The sequence below is a fragment of the Onychostoma macrolepis genome, chromosome 16, assembly GCF_012432095.1.
Source record: "Onychostoma macrolepis isolate SWU-2019 chromosome 16, ASM1243209v1, whole genome shotgun sequence".
Lineage (NCBI taxonomy): Eukaryota > Metazoa > Chordata > Actinopteri > Cypriniformes > Cyprinidae > Onychostoma > Onychostoma macrolepis.
Window position 1 is genome coordinate 9,202,358 of NC_081170.1, and position 17,630 is coordinate 9,219,987.

Here is a 17,630-nt window from a genome sequence, read left to right on the forward strand (position 1 = left end):
ACACACACACACCCAGCTCTGTTTTCAGTCTTGTTCAGGGGCCTGAAGGAAGGGCCGGTGTTTTCATTTCATATTCATAAATCATTCATACATCTCACCACGTCCGTCCTTTAGAAAATCAGCCCCTCGTCTTTATATTGAGATTCCAAATGTATTTTCCCATCCACATCACAGACGTAATCCCCCTGCCTGTCACTCTTTCCCAGCTCTCAGCTTTGACGAGAGTGACACATTTATGAGATATTTTCACTGAGCTCTTATTCTTTTGTATTTCTGAGGCTTTGGCTCTCTAATACAATTAAATAGATGTTGCAGGCTGAGAATGAGGGTGGAGTCCAATCTGAAATGTTAACCCCGCACCCTCTGGGAAGCGGGCAGCCCCTTTAAAGTGGCGGCACTGTACAGTAGGTATTTTTTTCTTAGGTTAAACTTAATTTAGAAACCTTAATTAAACTGCAAGTGCTTTACATAGAGATGTGAGGTCATTTCAACATGTACTGGTGTTAATCTGTCATTTTATTGACAATTGAAATGGAAACGTCAATTTTTTTTTTTTCGCAGGACAAAATTATAGGCTGTTTCCGAAGTTTTGTCATCTTAACAGGGACTCTTTAATATTCATAGCTGTTGTTTTTTTTTTTTTTACATTTTAATAGAGACTTTGGGGTATGATTTTTTTTACAGTAAAAATAGTAATACCGTGAAATACTGTTACTATTTAAAAGAACTATTTTGTTGTAAATTAATTCCTGTGATGCAAAGCTAAATTTTTAGCATCATTACCCCAGTCTTCAGTGTCACATGATCCTTCAGAAATCATTCTAATATGCTGATTTGGTCAAGACATATTTTCATTACAAATGTAAAAAACAGTTACTTAAAATTGTTCAGGATTGGTTGATAAATAGATAGTTCAATTTAATGCATCCTTACTGTATAAAAGTGTCAATCTTCAAAAAGGAAGGAAATTGAACCAGAATGTTTGCGACACAGGTTATTGATTTCAAGTCTATCTAAATGTTAAAAACACAAGTGTGCGCTTTCATGCAAATACCTGCGAATGCTTCTGTATCTGTCCCCTGCATGATAGTCATCCAAATGCATGAGTTTTATCACAGAGGAGCCTTACAAATTGTTCTTTTATGGATGTCACCCTGAGAAACAATTACCTTCTGAATAGGGCTTTATATGCTGTTGTTTGTTTACACTTTTTTTTTTTTTTTTTATTAAATATTTTAAGGAATTTTATTATTTCTTATTAACATTTTTACAGTTTTACTATTTACTTTAAAGCCGGTTTTATATAGCGGTCATTTTAGGCAGCTTTAAGAACAACCTTACAAACAGCGTTTGATGATTTTGCCACTTGAAATGCCCTGCGTGGGGTGTTCAATAACCCGTTTGGATCTCAGCCAGTGAATGAGAGCGCAGAGAACATCTGGTGTGTGAGGAGATATCATAAAGCAGCTACAGTTGCTCTTTTAATCACTTTCACTTAATAAAAGAGTGATGGTCTCCTGCAGGGTCGGGCCTCACACATCACAAATGGAATATTTGCACACACGCACACATGTCAGATAACTCCTTAACTCACCAGCAGGTCGCCGTCATTCTCAGCTAGCCCACCAACAATTTCTGTTTTCACTTCTGTTTCTCTCACTCTGTTTCCTTTAGAAATTCACAGCCCAGCCCACGCAGTGGATACTACACCTTTAAAAATGTCTTGTTCATACACTGTAAAAAAAAGAAAGAAAGTTGAGCCAACTTAAAATTTTAAGTCAACCAGCTTCAGCAGATTTTTGAGTTTTCTCAACTTGTCGTTTTAAGTTTATACAACAAAAATTTGAGAATCTCCCACAAAAATAAGTTGAGCAAACTCAAAAATCTGCTGAATTTTTTTTAAGTTCGCTCAACTTTTTTTTTTTTTACAGTGTAGAATGTTTGCTCGTGTTTTATTAAATACATATTACCTACTAATAATATATATTTTTAATAAATTGATTTTAAAAATTACAAAACAATTTTTCTTTGAATATTCACAAAACCTTTGGAATCAGGAAGATTTGTTTTATTTTTGTCTCTTATGCTCACTAAGACTGCATTTATTTGATATAAAATGGTAACATTGAATAGTGTAATATTATTACTGTTTAAAAGAACTGAATTCTAATTTAATATATTTCAGAATGTAATTTATTCCTGGGATGGAAAAGCTGATTTTTCAGCATCATTACCCCAGTCTTCAGTGTCACATGATCCTTCAGAAATCATTCTAATGTGCAGATTTGGTGCCCCAAAAATATGTATTATTATCAGTGTTAAAAACAGTTACAACTGCTTAATATTTTGTAGAAACTGTGCTAAGAATTGCATTTATTGTACTGTAATAAAAGAACAGTAATAAAAACGTTTACTGTAATAAAAGAACAGTAATAAAAACGTTTACTGTAATAAAAGAACAGTAATAAAAACGTTTACTGTAATAAAAGAACAGTAATAAAAACGTTTACTGTAATAAAAGAATAGCATTTATTTGAAATGGATATCATTTGTAACATGATAAATGTGTTTACTGTCACTTTTGATCAATTTAATTCATAATGTACTGTCTTAAATTATTCTTATATCAAATAATATAATACATAAAATTATATCAAAATATATTAAAATAGTATATCAAACTTTTACAAGTTTGTGATAAAATTCGCTCACATTACATTTTTATTCCAAGCTTTAATTTTGTAAATTTATGCAAACACTTTGTGTTTTCGTGTTTGTGTTTTTCTTTGCAAAAGTTTCCAGTTTTATTCCAGTAATTTATAAAATGTATAAAATAAAAATGTCTTCGCTGAAGAAAACAAACATGAAACTTTTTTTTTTTTTACAGTGTAGAATGTTTGCTCGTGTTTTATTAAATACATATTAGCTACTAATAATATATATTTTTAATAAATTGATTTTAAAAATTACAAAACAATTTTTCTTTGAATATTCACAAAACCTTTGGAATCAGGAAGATTTGTTTTATTTTTGTCTCTTATGCTCACTAAGACTGCATTTATTTGATATAAAATGGTAACATTGAATAGTGTAATATTATTACTGTTTAAAAGAACTGAATTCTAATTTAATATATTTCAGAATGTAATTTATTCCTGGGATGGAAAAGCTGATTTTTCAGCATCATTACTCCAGTCTTTATTGTCACATGATCCTTCAGAAATCATTCTAATGTGCAGATTTGGTGCCCCAAAAATATGTATTATTATCAGTGTTAAAAACAGTTACTTAAAATTGTTCAGGATTGGTTGATAAATAGATAGTTCAATTTAATGCATCCTTACTGTATAAAAGTGTCAATCTTCAAAAGGAAGGAAATTGAACCAGAATGTTTGCGACACAGGTTATTGATTTCAAGTCTATCTAAATGTTAAAAACACAAGTGTGCGCTTTCATGCAAATACCTGCGAATGCTTCTGTATCTGTCCCCTGCATGATAGTCATCCAAATGCATGAGTTTTATCACAGAGGAGCCTTACAAATTGTTCTTTTATGGATGTCACCCTGAGAAACAATTACCTTCTGAATAGGGCTTTATATGCTGTTGTTTGTTTACACTTTTTTTTTTTTTTTTACAGTGTAGAATGTTTGCTCGTGTTTTATTAAATACATATTAGCTACTAATAATATATATTTTTAATAAATTGATTTTAAAAATTACAAAACAATTTTTCTTTGAATATTCACAAAACCTTTGGAATCAGGAAGATTTGTTTTATTTTTGTCTCTTATGCTCACTAAGACTGCATTTATTTGATATAAAATGGTAACATTGAATAGTGTAATATTATTACTGTTTAAAAGAACTGAATTCTAATTTAATATATTTCAGAATGTAATTTATTCCTGGGATGGAAAAGCTGATTTTTCAGCATCATTACCCCAGTCTTCAGTGTCACATGATCCTTCAGAAATCATTCTAATGTGCAGATTTGGTGCCCCAAAAATATGTATTATTATCAGTGTTAAAAACAGTTACTTAAAATTGTTCAGGATTGGTTGATAAATAGATAGTTCAATTTAATGCATCCTTACTGTATAAAAGTGTCAATCTTCAAAAGGAAGGAAATTGAACCAGAATGTTTGCGACACAGGTTATTGATTTCAAGTCTATCTAAATGTTAAAAACACAAGTGTGCGCTTTCATGCAAATACCTGCGAATGCTTCTGTATCTGTCCCCTGCATGATAGTCATCCAAATGCATGAGTTTTATCACAGAGGAGCCTTACAAATTGTTCTTTTATGGATGTCACCCTGAGAAACAATTACCTTCTGAATAGGGCTTTATATGCTGTTGTTTGTTTACACTTTTTTTTTTTTTACAGTGTAGAATGTTTGCTCGTGTTTTATTAAATACATATTAGCTACTAATAATATATATTTTTAATAAATTGATTTTAAAATTACAAAACAATTTTTCTTTGAATATTCACAAAACCTTTGGAATCAGGAAGATTTGTTTTATTTTTGTCTCTTATGCTCACTAAGACTGCATTTATTTGATATAAAATGGTAACATTGAATAGTGTAATATTATTACTGTTTAAAAGAACTGAATTCTAATTTAATATATTTCAGAATGTAATTTATTCCTGGGATGGAAAAGCTGATTTTCAGCATCATTACTCCAGTCTTTATTGTCACATGATCCTTCAGAAATCATTCTAATGTGCAGATTTGGTGCCCCAAAAATATGTATTATTATCAGTGTTAAAAACAGTTACTTAAAATTGTTCAGGATTGGTTGATAAATAGATAGTTCAATTTAATGCATCCTTACTGTATAAAAGTGTCAATCTTCAAAAGGAAGGAAATTGAACCAGAATGTTTGCGACACAGGTTATTGATTTCAAGTCTATCTAAATGTTAAAAACACAAGTGTGCGCTTTCATGCAAATACCTGCGAATGCTTCTGTATCTGTCCCCTGCATGATAGTCATCCAAATGCATGAGTTTTATCACAGAGGAGCCTTACAAATTGTTCTTTTATGGATGTCACCCTGAGAAACAATTACCTTCTGAATAGGGCTTTATATGCTGTTGTTTGTTTACACTTTTTTTTTTTTTTTTTTTCGCAGGACAAAATTATAGGCTGTTTCAAGTTTTGTCATCTTAACAGGGACTCTTTAATATTCATAGCTGTTGTTTTTTTTTTTTTTATTAAATATTTTAAGGAATTTTATTATTTCTTATTAACATTTTACAGTTTTACTATTTACTTTAAAGCCGGTTTTATATAGCGGTCATTTTAGGCAGCTTTAAGAACAACCTTACAAACAGCGTTTGATGATTTTGCCACTTGAAATGCCCTGCGTGGGGTGTTCAATAACCCGTTTGGATCTCAGCCAGTGAATGAGAGCGCAGAGAACATCTGGTGTGTGAGGAGATATCATAAAGCAGCTACAGTTGCTCTTTTAATCACTTTCACTTAATAAAAGAGTGATGGTCTCCTGCAGGGTCGGGCCTCACACATCACAAATGGAATATTTGCACACGCACACATGTCAGATAACTCCTTAACTCACCAGCAGGTCGCCGTCATTCTCAGCTAGCCCACCAACAATTTCTGTTTTCACTTCTGTTTCTCTCACTCTGTTTCCTTTAGAAATTCACAGCCCAGCCCACGCAGTGGATACTACACCTTTAAAAATGTCTTGTTCATACACTGTAAAAAAAAGAAAGAAAGTTGAGCCAACTTAAAATTTTAAGTCAACCAGCTTCAGCAGATTTTTGAGTTTTCTCAACTTGTCGTTTTAAGTTTATACAACAAAAATTTGAGAATCTCCCACAAAAATAAGTTGAGCAAACTCAAAAATCTGCTGAATTTTTTTTAAGTTCGCTCAACTTTTTTTGTTTTTTACAGTGTAGAATGTTTGCTCGTGTTTTATTAAATACATATTACCTACTAATAATATATATTTTTAATAAATTGATTTTAAAAATTACAAAACAATTTTTCTTTGAATATTCACAAAACCTTTGGAATCAGGAAGATTTGTTTTATTTTTGTCTCTTATGCTCACTAAGACTGCATTTATTTGATATAAAATGGTAACATTGAATAGTGTAATATTATTACTGTTTAAAAGAACTGAATTCTAATTTAATATATTTCAGAATGTAATTTATTCCTGGGATGGAAAAGCTGATTTTTCAGCATCATTACTCCAGTCTTTATTGTCACATGATCCTTCAGAAATCATTCTAATGTGCAGATTTGGTGCCCCAAAAATATGTATTATTATCAGTGTTAAAAACAGTTACAACTGCTTAATATTTTTGTAGAAACTGTGCTAAGAATTGCATTTATTGTACTGTAATAAAAGAACAGTAATAAAAAAACGTTTACTGTAATAAAAGAATAGCATTTATTTGAAATGGATATCATTTGTAACATGATAAATGTGTTTACTGTCACTTTTGATCAATTTAATTCATAATGTACTGTCTTAAATTATTCTTATATCAAATAATATAATACATAAAATTATATCAAAATATATTAAAATAGTATATCAAACTTTTTACAAGTTTGTGATAAAATTCGCTCACATTACATTTTTATTCCAAGCTTTAATTTTGTAAATTTATGCAAACACTTTGTGTTTTCGTGTTTGTGTTTTTCTTTGCAAAAGTTTCCAGTTTTATTCCAGTAATTTATAAAAATGTATAAAAATAAAAATGTCTTCGCTGAAGAAAACAAACATGAAACTTTTTTTTTTTTATTTTTTTTTTTTACAGTGTACGCTTTTCCTCTGTGCATTTTAACCTGGGCTTCAAAGAGACAGATGCAGTATGTTCTCTTGGTGTGCAAGTGCTTTAATGCTGCTCATTTTGGTCTTTGCACACACACGCACACACATCTAAACCCCTTCAACAACCAGCATACAGTGTCTGTATCGTGTGCGCTATCCTCTCAGACCCCCATTAGCCAGCCACACAGTGTCTCTAGAAGAGGCCATCAACACAACAATGGATTCCACCAGTGCGTTAGTGAGAGACAGGTAGAGATGTACCCAGCTAAGGCCCTCCAGCATTTCATAGTCTTCATTTACACAACTTTCAGCTTTAACAACTCACTCTTTCAGTCTCCTCTCCATCCTGGTTTTCTCATGTCACCAATCGCAAAAGCAGCATGGAAGATCTGACCAGAATGCCCCTAGGACGGTTGTGATGTCAGAAAGTTTTGTCTGAGACTCTTTGTAAACAAGGTATCCTCACCTGTACCCAAGTCTTGCACTCCTGGTCAGTTTCTATATCACTCAGAAGGCCACGTCCCGTCTAAATAGTTGTTTTTTGCAAACAGAGTTTATGCAGATCATTTGAAGTCTGAATATGTGTGACTACATGATGATTGACATTTCTAATGTTAGACTGTTTGTGTTCTCTTCACAGCAACAGGAGCAGGACCCCACTAACTTGTACATCTCAAATCTCCCGGTTTCAATGGATGAACAAGAGCTGGAGAACATGCTGAAGCCCTTCGGACATGTCATCTCCACACGGATACTGCGAGACGCCAACGGGGTCAGCCGAGGGGTCGGGTTTGCCAGGTAACCTTGACACCCGACACTCTCTTTGGACCATGCAAGACTAGCCGGAGCGTTTGTTCTGGAGGGCACCTATAAAAACATCACTTAGTTTCTTTCTTTTCCTGCTTTTCTCCCCCTCTCTTGTGTGGCGCGTGTGGGGTGGGTTGGCTGGTTTTCAGGGTCACTGGCTGTGTAAGAGATCCCAGCAGAGGCTGTGTGTGTGTGTGTGTGTGTGTGTGTGTGTGTACGAGTGTGCCAGCCAGGCAATTAGCCGTTCAGCCATGATTGGGTGAGCAGAGCTGAATGGGGCTGCACAGAGGAGAGGAGCCACTCCAGAGAGCACAGACTAAATCAAGACTCCCAGCAGCCCGAAACAAACACTATACAGCACCCCTGCCGCTCTTTATTTTCCCTCTTATGCTCTCTCTTCCCCTCTCCTCTCATTCTCTAAATTAACATGTAAGGATGTTTCTTCAATTACAGGAACTTTAATGTCCCAGAGGTTAAAGCTAATATATTTCAACTTATTTTTTGTATATGAAGATCACATTCGACCTGGGAACTTGCCTTCGTCATTTATTTTGGCTCCTTTTTAAATTAGATTTAAGTATCAATATTCAGTAATATTATTATTATTATAATATTATTATAATAATAAAAAAAAAACATTTTTTAAATCCTGTATAAAATTATGAATCATTGATTTAAAATAATATAGAATTTTATATAGTTTAAAACATAAACATAGTGAAATAAGATGAAATAATATTTATTTATTTAAAGAGACTAAACGTGTCAGTGAAGAGCAGGTTTATATGAAATATTTGGAGAAAACAGAAAAATCAAGGTAAATATCACTTTGTGAGCAGATTGTTGTTATTTTGCCTGATTTCTAATCATGTTGTCGCTGTACATTTGTCAATTTATTCAAACATGCGAAAATATTATTTAACTGTGTATTTATTATGCATAAAATGCTAGCTATGAGATTAGCCTCCTAAAGGAGTCAATTATTTCATTTCAACTGCATAATGTTATCAAACCAAATTAAAACACATTATTTTAAATATGGTGGAAATTGCATTTGTTGAGGCTGTGATGAATGTATATCCACTGTTGGACATTGTTAGTAGACCAATTAAACTAGTGAAAGTATGAAAAGTGTGTTTTAATAGAGTTCATTTTCTACAAGTCCACAGGGCCAAAAATGTTAGAAGAAACGGCCATAAAGTAACGTTTTAAAAAGCTAGATGTGTTCAGTTTGCAATGTGTTTTCACTACAGTCATGACCGATGACTTTAATTCTGATTGCCTCATGCTGTGTGTTTCTCTTCGCTTCTCTTTCTGTCACAGAATGGAGTCCACCGAGAAATGTGACGTGGTGATTCAACATTTCAACGGAAAGTTCCTCAAAACCCCACCAGGGGTACCAGGCAAGTGTCAACAACACAGTGTGTTCTAACAATATTGCGTCCTAACCAGGTGCAAAGCGATAAAGTGACAATCAACTTGACATTTTGTTGTCTATTTTCACAGCTCTGTCCACAGTAAAATCTCATTGCTATGAAGTCCCTCTCCATATAGCTGTATATTAAAGGAATAGTTCAGCCAAAAATGACAGTTCTGTCATCACTTACTCACCCTAGTGTTGTTCCAAAGCCATGTTTTTGTGAGTAAATGATGACAGAAATCTCCTTTTTTATCAACTGTCCTTTTAAATATTAAATATGCTCTGATTTGCTGATTTTGACATCAAAATTACACCTGTATCGCTCACTATGTCAAGATTTAGATATATATACTAAACCCCCAAGCTCAGTGTGATCCAAAGCTGTCTTGTGAGGAAGCACACGTCCCCCCACTTTGAGTCGCTCTGCTCATCAGCTTCATATGACAGGATCTGATTTATAGGTTGATTAAGGTTTAATTTAAGCCTGGTGTGCCTGAGGAAAACAGTTCCCAGAGGGCAGCAGAATGTACTGCATATACTAGAGACAAACATTTATACTGAAGACAGCATTTAGAACGCATTTAACTTACATTACGTGATGTATTTCTGAGCGAAATGGAATATTAGTGAGATAAGATGTAGGGCGGGACTTGATTTTATCTATACGCATTAAATTGGATTGGAAAAAGTGGGTTGTGATATTATTGGTTGGCATTATTTTTTGGCCTTGTTCCAAAATCATTTCAAAGGCCAAATGTGTTATTAGATTTTGCTGATAGATTTTTCTTTAAAGTAAAATTACGATTATAATCTTAAATTAGGGCATATGTGACATATTGCTGATTACAACAAAAATAAAGTTCCACTTGTCTCTCCTTTTCTTAAAAAAGTAAAAATCTTAAATTACAATATAAACTGCTTAAATTGCAATATAAAGATTTTTAATGTTTTTTTAATGGAGTCTGTGCTCAGCAAGGCTGAATTTATTTGAGAAAAAAAAAAAACGGTAATATTGTAAAATATCATTGCAGTTTCTAATATTGGTTTCCTATTTTAATATACTTTAAAATCTAATTTATTTTTGTGATGCAGCGCTGAATTTTCAGCAGCCATTACTCCAGTCTTCAGTGTCACATGATCCTTCAGAAATCATTCTTATATGCTGATTTATTATCAGTGTTGAAACTGTTGTGCTGCTTAATATTTTTTTGGAACCTGTGATACTTTTTACTTTGATTCTTTGATGAATAAAAAATGAAAAATAATGTAGCGTTATGATGCTGAAAATTCAGCTTTGCTTCACAAGAATAAATTATATTGTAAAGTATATTCAAATAGAAAACTGTTATTTTAAATTGCAATAATATTTCACAAAATTACAGTTTTTTTCTGTATTATCAAATAGATACAGTCTTGATTAGCATAAGAAACTTCTTTAAAAAACATAAAAAATCTTACTGATCCCAAACTTTTGAATGGCAGTGTAAGTGATATAATATACAATATAACAATATAAGTATAGCCACAAGACATAAACCATATGAATGTTTACATGATTTTAAGGTGAAAAAATTGTTTACCAAACCATTTCAATCCAATCCAACTTTGTTAAAACATAATGTCGTAAACAATAAAACGAATGTAAAAATTATTTAAACAACTCACATAATTCAAGTTTTAGCAGATTAATTAATATAAGTGCTTTTATAAAACTAAAACCTTCACATTTCTGCTTTATATCCCCAAAAATTGGTCCATTCACTTCCACTGTAAGTGCCTGTAAAGACTGTAATTCCATTTTGGCTTATTTTAAAGAAAATGGCTGGAAATAATTCAAAATGACTTCCCATGGTCATCAGCATTATGCTGATTGAGCTTAACTAGTATTGAACTCAGAATATTCCTTTAAAGTAACAAACACTCAGCAATCATGCTTAAAAAGACCAGAGACATTTATTAAGAAAGTAATTCTGTCGGCTTTAACAACGACAGACGCACACCCAAATGTGTAAACAGTGTTATTTAATAATGTAGTTTTGCAAAGCTCAGGGTATTTTCCTCAGTAATGTGCTTGGTGTTCATTCCTTGCCGTTGCGGAGCTTTCTTGTTTCCCTTAGAGAGAGAAAAGGTGAGTAAAGGCAACAGAAACCGAGCTGGAGAGGTTAGGGTGGATGAGAAAGAGAGAATATGCGATTCCTGTTGGATGCAGTAGGTGTGTGTGTGTGTCTGTTTTCTGTTTGAGGGAGGCATAGGCAGAGGTTGGGGGGGTGTAAAAGCAACTGACAAGACAGAGAGAGAGAATAGGAAGAGAGAGATTGGAGAGGGCAGCCTGCAACTCTGGCAGTTGCTGTGTGATTTGTGGGGTGTAGCGTGCGGCTCGGTGTCAGAACCAGAGACAGAGGGATGATGGATGACTTCATCTTACCCCTCTCTCTCTCTCTTTTAAAGTCTCACTCTCTCTTTTCTCGGTACTAACAGACTCCTGGACAACTCAGTTTTGTTATTACCTTTGCACTGTGTCTTAACCCGGTGCGACATGATAAAGCGACAAGTGATAAAAATGTCTTCCATGTAAATCTGAGTTGTTGCTACTAACCAGCTGCGACTGCGACAAGCAATGAGCATTTCTATTTCTGAAGCGTTTTTCTGGCCTCATCCACACCGAAATCTCATTGGTCTACATAAAATATAAAATAATGTATGTTATATTAATATAAACCACTGTTTAAAAGTTTGGGGTCAGTAAGATTTTTTTATGTTTTTGAAAAAAGTCTTTTCTGCATTTATTTGATCAAAACAGTAATATTGTGAAATATTATTACAATTTAAGATAACTGTTTTCTATTTGAATATATTTTAAAATGAAATTTATTCCTGAGGTGCAAAGCTGAATTTTCAGCAGCCATTACTTCAGTTTTTTAGTGTCACATGATCCTTCAGGAATCTTTTTTTTCTATATGATTTATTGCTTATTATTATCAATTTTAAAAACAGATGTGCTGCTTAATATTTTTGTGGACTTTTTCAGTATTCTTAGAAAGTTCAAAAGAGCAGCATTTATTTAAAATAGAAATATTTTGTAATATTACAAATGTCACTTTTCTGGTCACGTAATTGAATTGAATTTGATTGAATAAAAATATTTCTTTCTTTCAAAAATGTCAGACATGGCATTTTTGCTGTCAGTATGGATAAACAAATTACAGATTGATGCTTGAGGAAACGATTTACTCAAAAATGAAAATACAGTCATTGCTTACTAATAAAACTCATATGACTTACTTTCTTCCTTGAAACACAAAAGAAGAAATTCAGAAGACTACGTTGAAGTCAAGAATGACTCAGACAATCAATCAATGCTTCAAAAAGATTCTACTCAAAAGAATGACTCAATCACAAATTACATTAGATATCGCTATGCCCCTTACTGCATACTGCACCCCAAAATGAAAATTTTGTCATTAATCACTTACCCCCATGTCGTTACAAAAAACCCGTAAGAGCTTCGTTCGTCTTCAGAACACAATTGAAGATATTTTAGATGAAAACCGGGAGGCTTGTGACTGTCGTAAACGTAAACGCCGTGACCTACTGACGTTGAGGCCAGCGTACACCGTAAACGGCATTTACGTGCTGTGTCATCTGAGGCGTGCTTGCGTCGTGCTCTGCTAGTGAACTCATGAACGCGCTTGCAGGAAGTGTTGCAGAGGAGCAGAATAGGTTGAATAAAGTCGATATTTTGTTTTTTTTGCGCACAAAAAGTGTTCTCGTCGCATCATAAAATTCAGATTGCACGTCTGATGGCAGATGGACTGTTTTGACAACATCTTTCATACTTTTATGGACCTTGACAGTGCAATTTACTATGCAGTCAATGGGACAGTCACAAGCCTCCCGGTTTTCATCTAAAATATCTCAAATTGTGTTCCGAAGACGAACTAAGCTTTTACAGGTTTGGAACGACATGGGGGTAAGTGATTAATGACAAAATTTTCATTTTGGGCTGGAGTGTCCCTGTAAAGGGATAGTTCATCCAAAATGAACATTTTGTCATCATTTACTCACCCTCATGTCATTCCAAACCCGTAAAAGCTTCGTTCGAAGTCAACAGGGACCAACAACTGTTTGGTTCTTCAAAATATCTTCTTTTGTGTTCAACATAAGAAAGAAACTTATACAGGTTTGGAACGACATAAGGGTGAGGAAATTATGAAAATTTTCCTTTAACTATAACTATTTCTTTAAATTGAATTGTTTTTCCAACATAAAACAATCTTATGGCTCTATAAGACTTAAAATATAGTGTACAAGTCATGTAGACCATTTTATAATGCTTTTATGGTGCTTTTTTGTCTTTTGTCTTGTGTTCCATGAAAGGCATACAGGTTTGGAGCAACACAAGTGAGAGTAAATTGACTAAAATTTGGGTGAAATATCCCTTTAAAAAGCCATTTTGAAAAAGAAAAAGCTTCTTCTGAGAAATGAAAGGCAGAGAGTGAGAATGAGGTGATATTGTGCTCTCTAAAGTCAGGAATATTGCTACAGTTTTAGGGAGCCGTCTGATAATGCATTCAGCCTTGAAAAGGAGCCATGCATGTATTGATATCCAGGTTTAAAACTCAAAAATAGCGCCTCATCGATTTTCTCTCCCTCCCCTCCTCTTTTCCATTTTTCTAGCGTTCTCTCTCTCTGTACTTACTATGTAGTAAGTGGATCATACAAGCCTGTGGAATAACTGTGTTTTTCACAAGTGGTTCCTCTCGAAACTTGCTGTGAACTAAAGATTGTCTCAAACAAGTGTAGCGTTATTAAAACATCAGATACAAAAGAGATCAAATCTGCTGTATGCTTTTACAGAAAAGCGTTACGCACCTGCATCGCACCTATTCTTCTTTTTACACAGATTGATTGTTGAAATTTCTATGCACGTATTTTATTCTATAGCAAAAAGAAAGAAAAGAACTTCCTTGTTTGTCTCTTAAAGGGACAGTTCACCCTAAAACAAAAGCTCTTTCATCATTTACTCACCCTTATGTTGTTCCAAACCCTTATGACTTTCATAAAGCACTTGCTATCACTTGCTCTGTCGTTCTCCTCTTGTCTGCATCTGCTGTAGGTGTGTGTTTGCTCGCGTGTTGTCCTGATCCAGCTTACTCAGGCTTTTCTAACAGGCCACGACGGGGCCATCAGGCCTGCATGCTCTCATAATTATACAGGCTCTTAGGCAACATGCTGATGCTGGAGTAGATAATGATGACGACCGTGTAACGCCTTGACCCCTCCATCACGCACGAGCTCCCTGTCATGGGACGTCCAGTGCTCCTTCCGTTCTGCTGATCTTTTCTACACACCCAGCTCAAGCCTGTGGGCTCTGTCAGATCTTGGAGTGTGTTTCAGGCAATTTGGCCGGCATCCTGATCTCGACCTTAATCCGTTTCTTTTTTTCTCCCTCCCTTCTTCTCTCCGTCTCACCCTATTCATGAGCAAAGTGGCCTGAGGGAAGTATTAATGGTGTGGGTTTGGGAATCGAGACACGGATGTGGTGCCATAACACTACACACACACACACACATATGCATTCATTCTGGAACGTTTTAGCTGATGGTAATTGAAAGTAAAGAGAAGAAGGTTTAGATATAGTCATATTTCTTATTTATTGTGACACAAGAAAGAAGCACTACTCTACACAAAACTGAAAAATAACTAATTGAAAGTGGAATGGGTATATGTAACAAGGGGTCAAGGTCTGACTGGTTAGTTTGGCCCTGTGAGCCCCTGCTGGTAGATGCCGTAACTACACAATCTTGCTCCAAAAAGCTGTTTCTTTTTTTACTTTTTTTTCTCTCTTTTTTTTCAGTTGATGGCTGTTCAAAAGCAGCTGTGTATTGTGACAATATAAATATAGAAGCAACTTATACTGTATGTCAGTAATATTTCAGTGTAGAATAGTAAATTTTTCACCAGTTCTATATTTGTTTCAAAAGGAAATTTTTTATTATTATTTATTTAAATAAAAAATACATTTACATTTATTTATTTAGCAGATGCTTTTATGCAAAGTGACTTACAAATGAGGAATATAACAAGCAATACATCTTATGTAAGAAATTTTTGCCCTGTAGTTAAAATTGAATAAAATGTTATTTTGTAGCAAAATTATAATTATTATTATTATTTAATAATTTTTAGTATTTTGCTTTTTAATTAATTTCCTGTTTTTTTTATTTTTTTTTATTTTTTTTTATTATTATTATTATTTATTTTATTTTATTTTATTATTTTTTTTATTTTTTTTTATTATTTTTTTTTTTATTCAGGCATGCCAAAAAAGTACTTTTTTGAAAATCCTGGAAAAGGCAGACAGATCGTTGGGCAGGGTCGTGTGTATGTTTTCACACAGACTGATCAGTAAAGTGACTTGTTAAATTGCTGTGTGTGTTTGTGTGGGTGTGTGTGTGTGTGTGTATGTGTGTGTGTGTGTGTGTTAACTGAGACTGAGGGAAAAGTGGGCCTGTACTGAAGTACTTACAAGCCCACTGACAGTGAGACTGTGAGAGATAAAGTACTTACACCCCACTGTCTGTGCTGATGGAAGGAAAGGCTAAATTATAGGGCCTGTCAGTGTGTGAGAGGCCAGGCTGATGTGTGTATTCATGTGAGTGTGTATGTGTGTGTGTGTGCGACATTGGGGTGACCCATCAAATTTGGTTCCACTCGACTCGCTAATGCCTGTGAGACTGGGAAATCAAGCTGCCACGGAGTGATACACACTCTGAGGATTTGTTTGCTTGCAGAGTTGAATGGGCCATGTGTGTCAGCGGAGAGGCCTAGTTAAATATTCGGAATAAATAAATAAATAAACAATTTAAAATATATTTATTTTAAAAAATATATTTTTTTTTATATATTTTAATTTTTATTGTATTTTTTAATTTTTTTTTGAAGATGTTCTTTTGCAGCCAGATGGTGTAGTTACGACATCTACCAGCAGGAGCCAAACCATTGTGGAACCATATTGTTCCACAGTTTGAACGTATCCTTAATCTATTACAAAGCGCTCTGTCTGTCTGTTTACTGTAAAAATAATAATAAAACTACACCATCGAAATGAAATGTAAGCTATCACTCCCACCATTTCAAGATGAATCTGCCAGTAATCTGATGATCTGGTGTGACATGTTATTTTTGGACTGTTTTGGGCTCAGTTCTTGCTGTGTTTGTGTTCCAGTGGTGAGGTCATACTGGAGGGGTCTCAGGTAAGGCTTTGGCGGGCCGGCGCTGAGGTGTGGAGGGATCTGGAACATTCTGATGTATTAATGAGCGCTGAGCTGGCTTTTGACTGACGTCTTATGTTTGGATAGGTTGTGCTTCAGACAAGGCTCTCACACGCTATGTGTGGGAGAGAGAGAGGGAGAAATTCTATAAAGGACGTGCTAATGAAGCTGTTTATTTTCTCTGGACTTACTGGCGAACATAATGGGCGCTGGCGCATATCGTTCTCTCACATTCTCTGTGTGCCTCTTTCTCTCTGTCTCCTTTCTTTCTCCTCTTTTAGTGTATGTGTTCTCTCACTCTCTATATTTAGTGCCATTTGCAAAGACATGCATTGCTATTATTTTGTTCATTCTTTATGTTGGATAATTCTCAAAATATGGTTACACTCTCAATCACAAAATGATCTTTTCAATAAAGGCTAATAATTAAGGATTTTAATAAAATATTATTTCATTAATCCTTTATTTAATTTTATAATAAAAACTTGTTCTATATTTAGCTTTTTCATTTTCATTTTTAGAATTATTTAATTATGTATACTTAAAAAATACAATACAATTCAAATGTTTGAAGAATTTTTTAAAATGTTTTTGAAAGAAATATATTATGCTCACCAAAGCTGCATTTACTTGATCCAATAAATAAATAGTAGTATATTGTAATATTGTGAAATAATTAAATTAACTGTTTTCTCTTTGCATATACGTTAAAATATAATTTATTCCTGTGATGGCAAAGCTGAATTTTCAGCATCGTTACTCCAGACTTCAGTGTCACATGATCCTTCAGAAATCATTCTAATATGCTGATTTGCAGCTCAAGAAACATTTCTTATTATTATCAGTGTTGTAGGTTTTTTTTTGTTTTGTTTTTTGTGGAAACCATGATTCTTTGATGAATAGAAAGTTCAACAAGAGCAGCATTAATCTGAAATGGATATAATTTTAACAGTAGTGTAATTTACTGTAAATGTACATAATTGTACAGATTGTTGTGCCAAACCATTTAGGGATCATTTGAATTATGCCTTTATATTTATATGGTTCCTTGAATATTTAATTTATCAGTAACTAAAACATCAAGAAACATTTTTGTCACCATATTTTAAGATAATTTTGATTAAAATTGGTGGGAAAAATCTCACAGACTTACATTACTTACACCCTAGTAACTGCAAAACCTAGCAAAACCCAATCAACACTGGTGGTGAATTCTTTACAAGCAAGCAGCTCTCATATTTTCTACTAAAACTGTAAATGTGTCATTTCTTGTCTCTCGCATTTTCCCAAAAACTCCCTGCATTTGTCCACGT

General features: G+C 33.9%; 1 protein-coding gene across 4 annotated transcripts in view; it reads left to right on the forward strand.

Moving 5' to 3' along the window:
* Positions 1 to 17,630, forward strand: part of rbms3 (RNA binding motif, single stranded interacting protein) — a 164,750-nt gene that overhangs the window by 110,131 nt on the left and 36,989 nt on the right. For all 4 annotated transcript variants that reach the window (XM_058745715.1, XM_058745713.1, XM_058745711.1 and 1 more), the window contains 2 exons: positions 7,457 to 7,614; positions 8,947 to 9,026. In XM_058745715.1, coding sequence (XP_058601698.1) covers positions 7,457 to 7,614; positions 8,947 to 9,026 — 238 coding nt within the window. The remainder of the gene's footprint in view (positions 1 to 7,456; positions 7,615 to 8,946; positions 9,027 to 17,630) is intronic.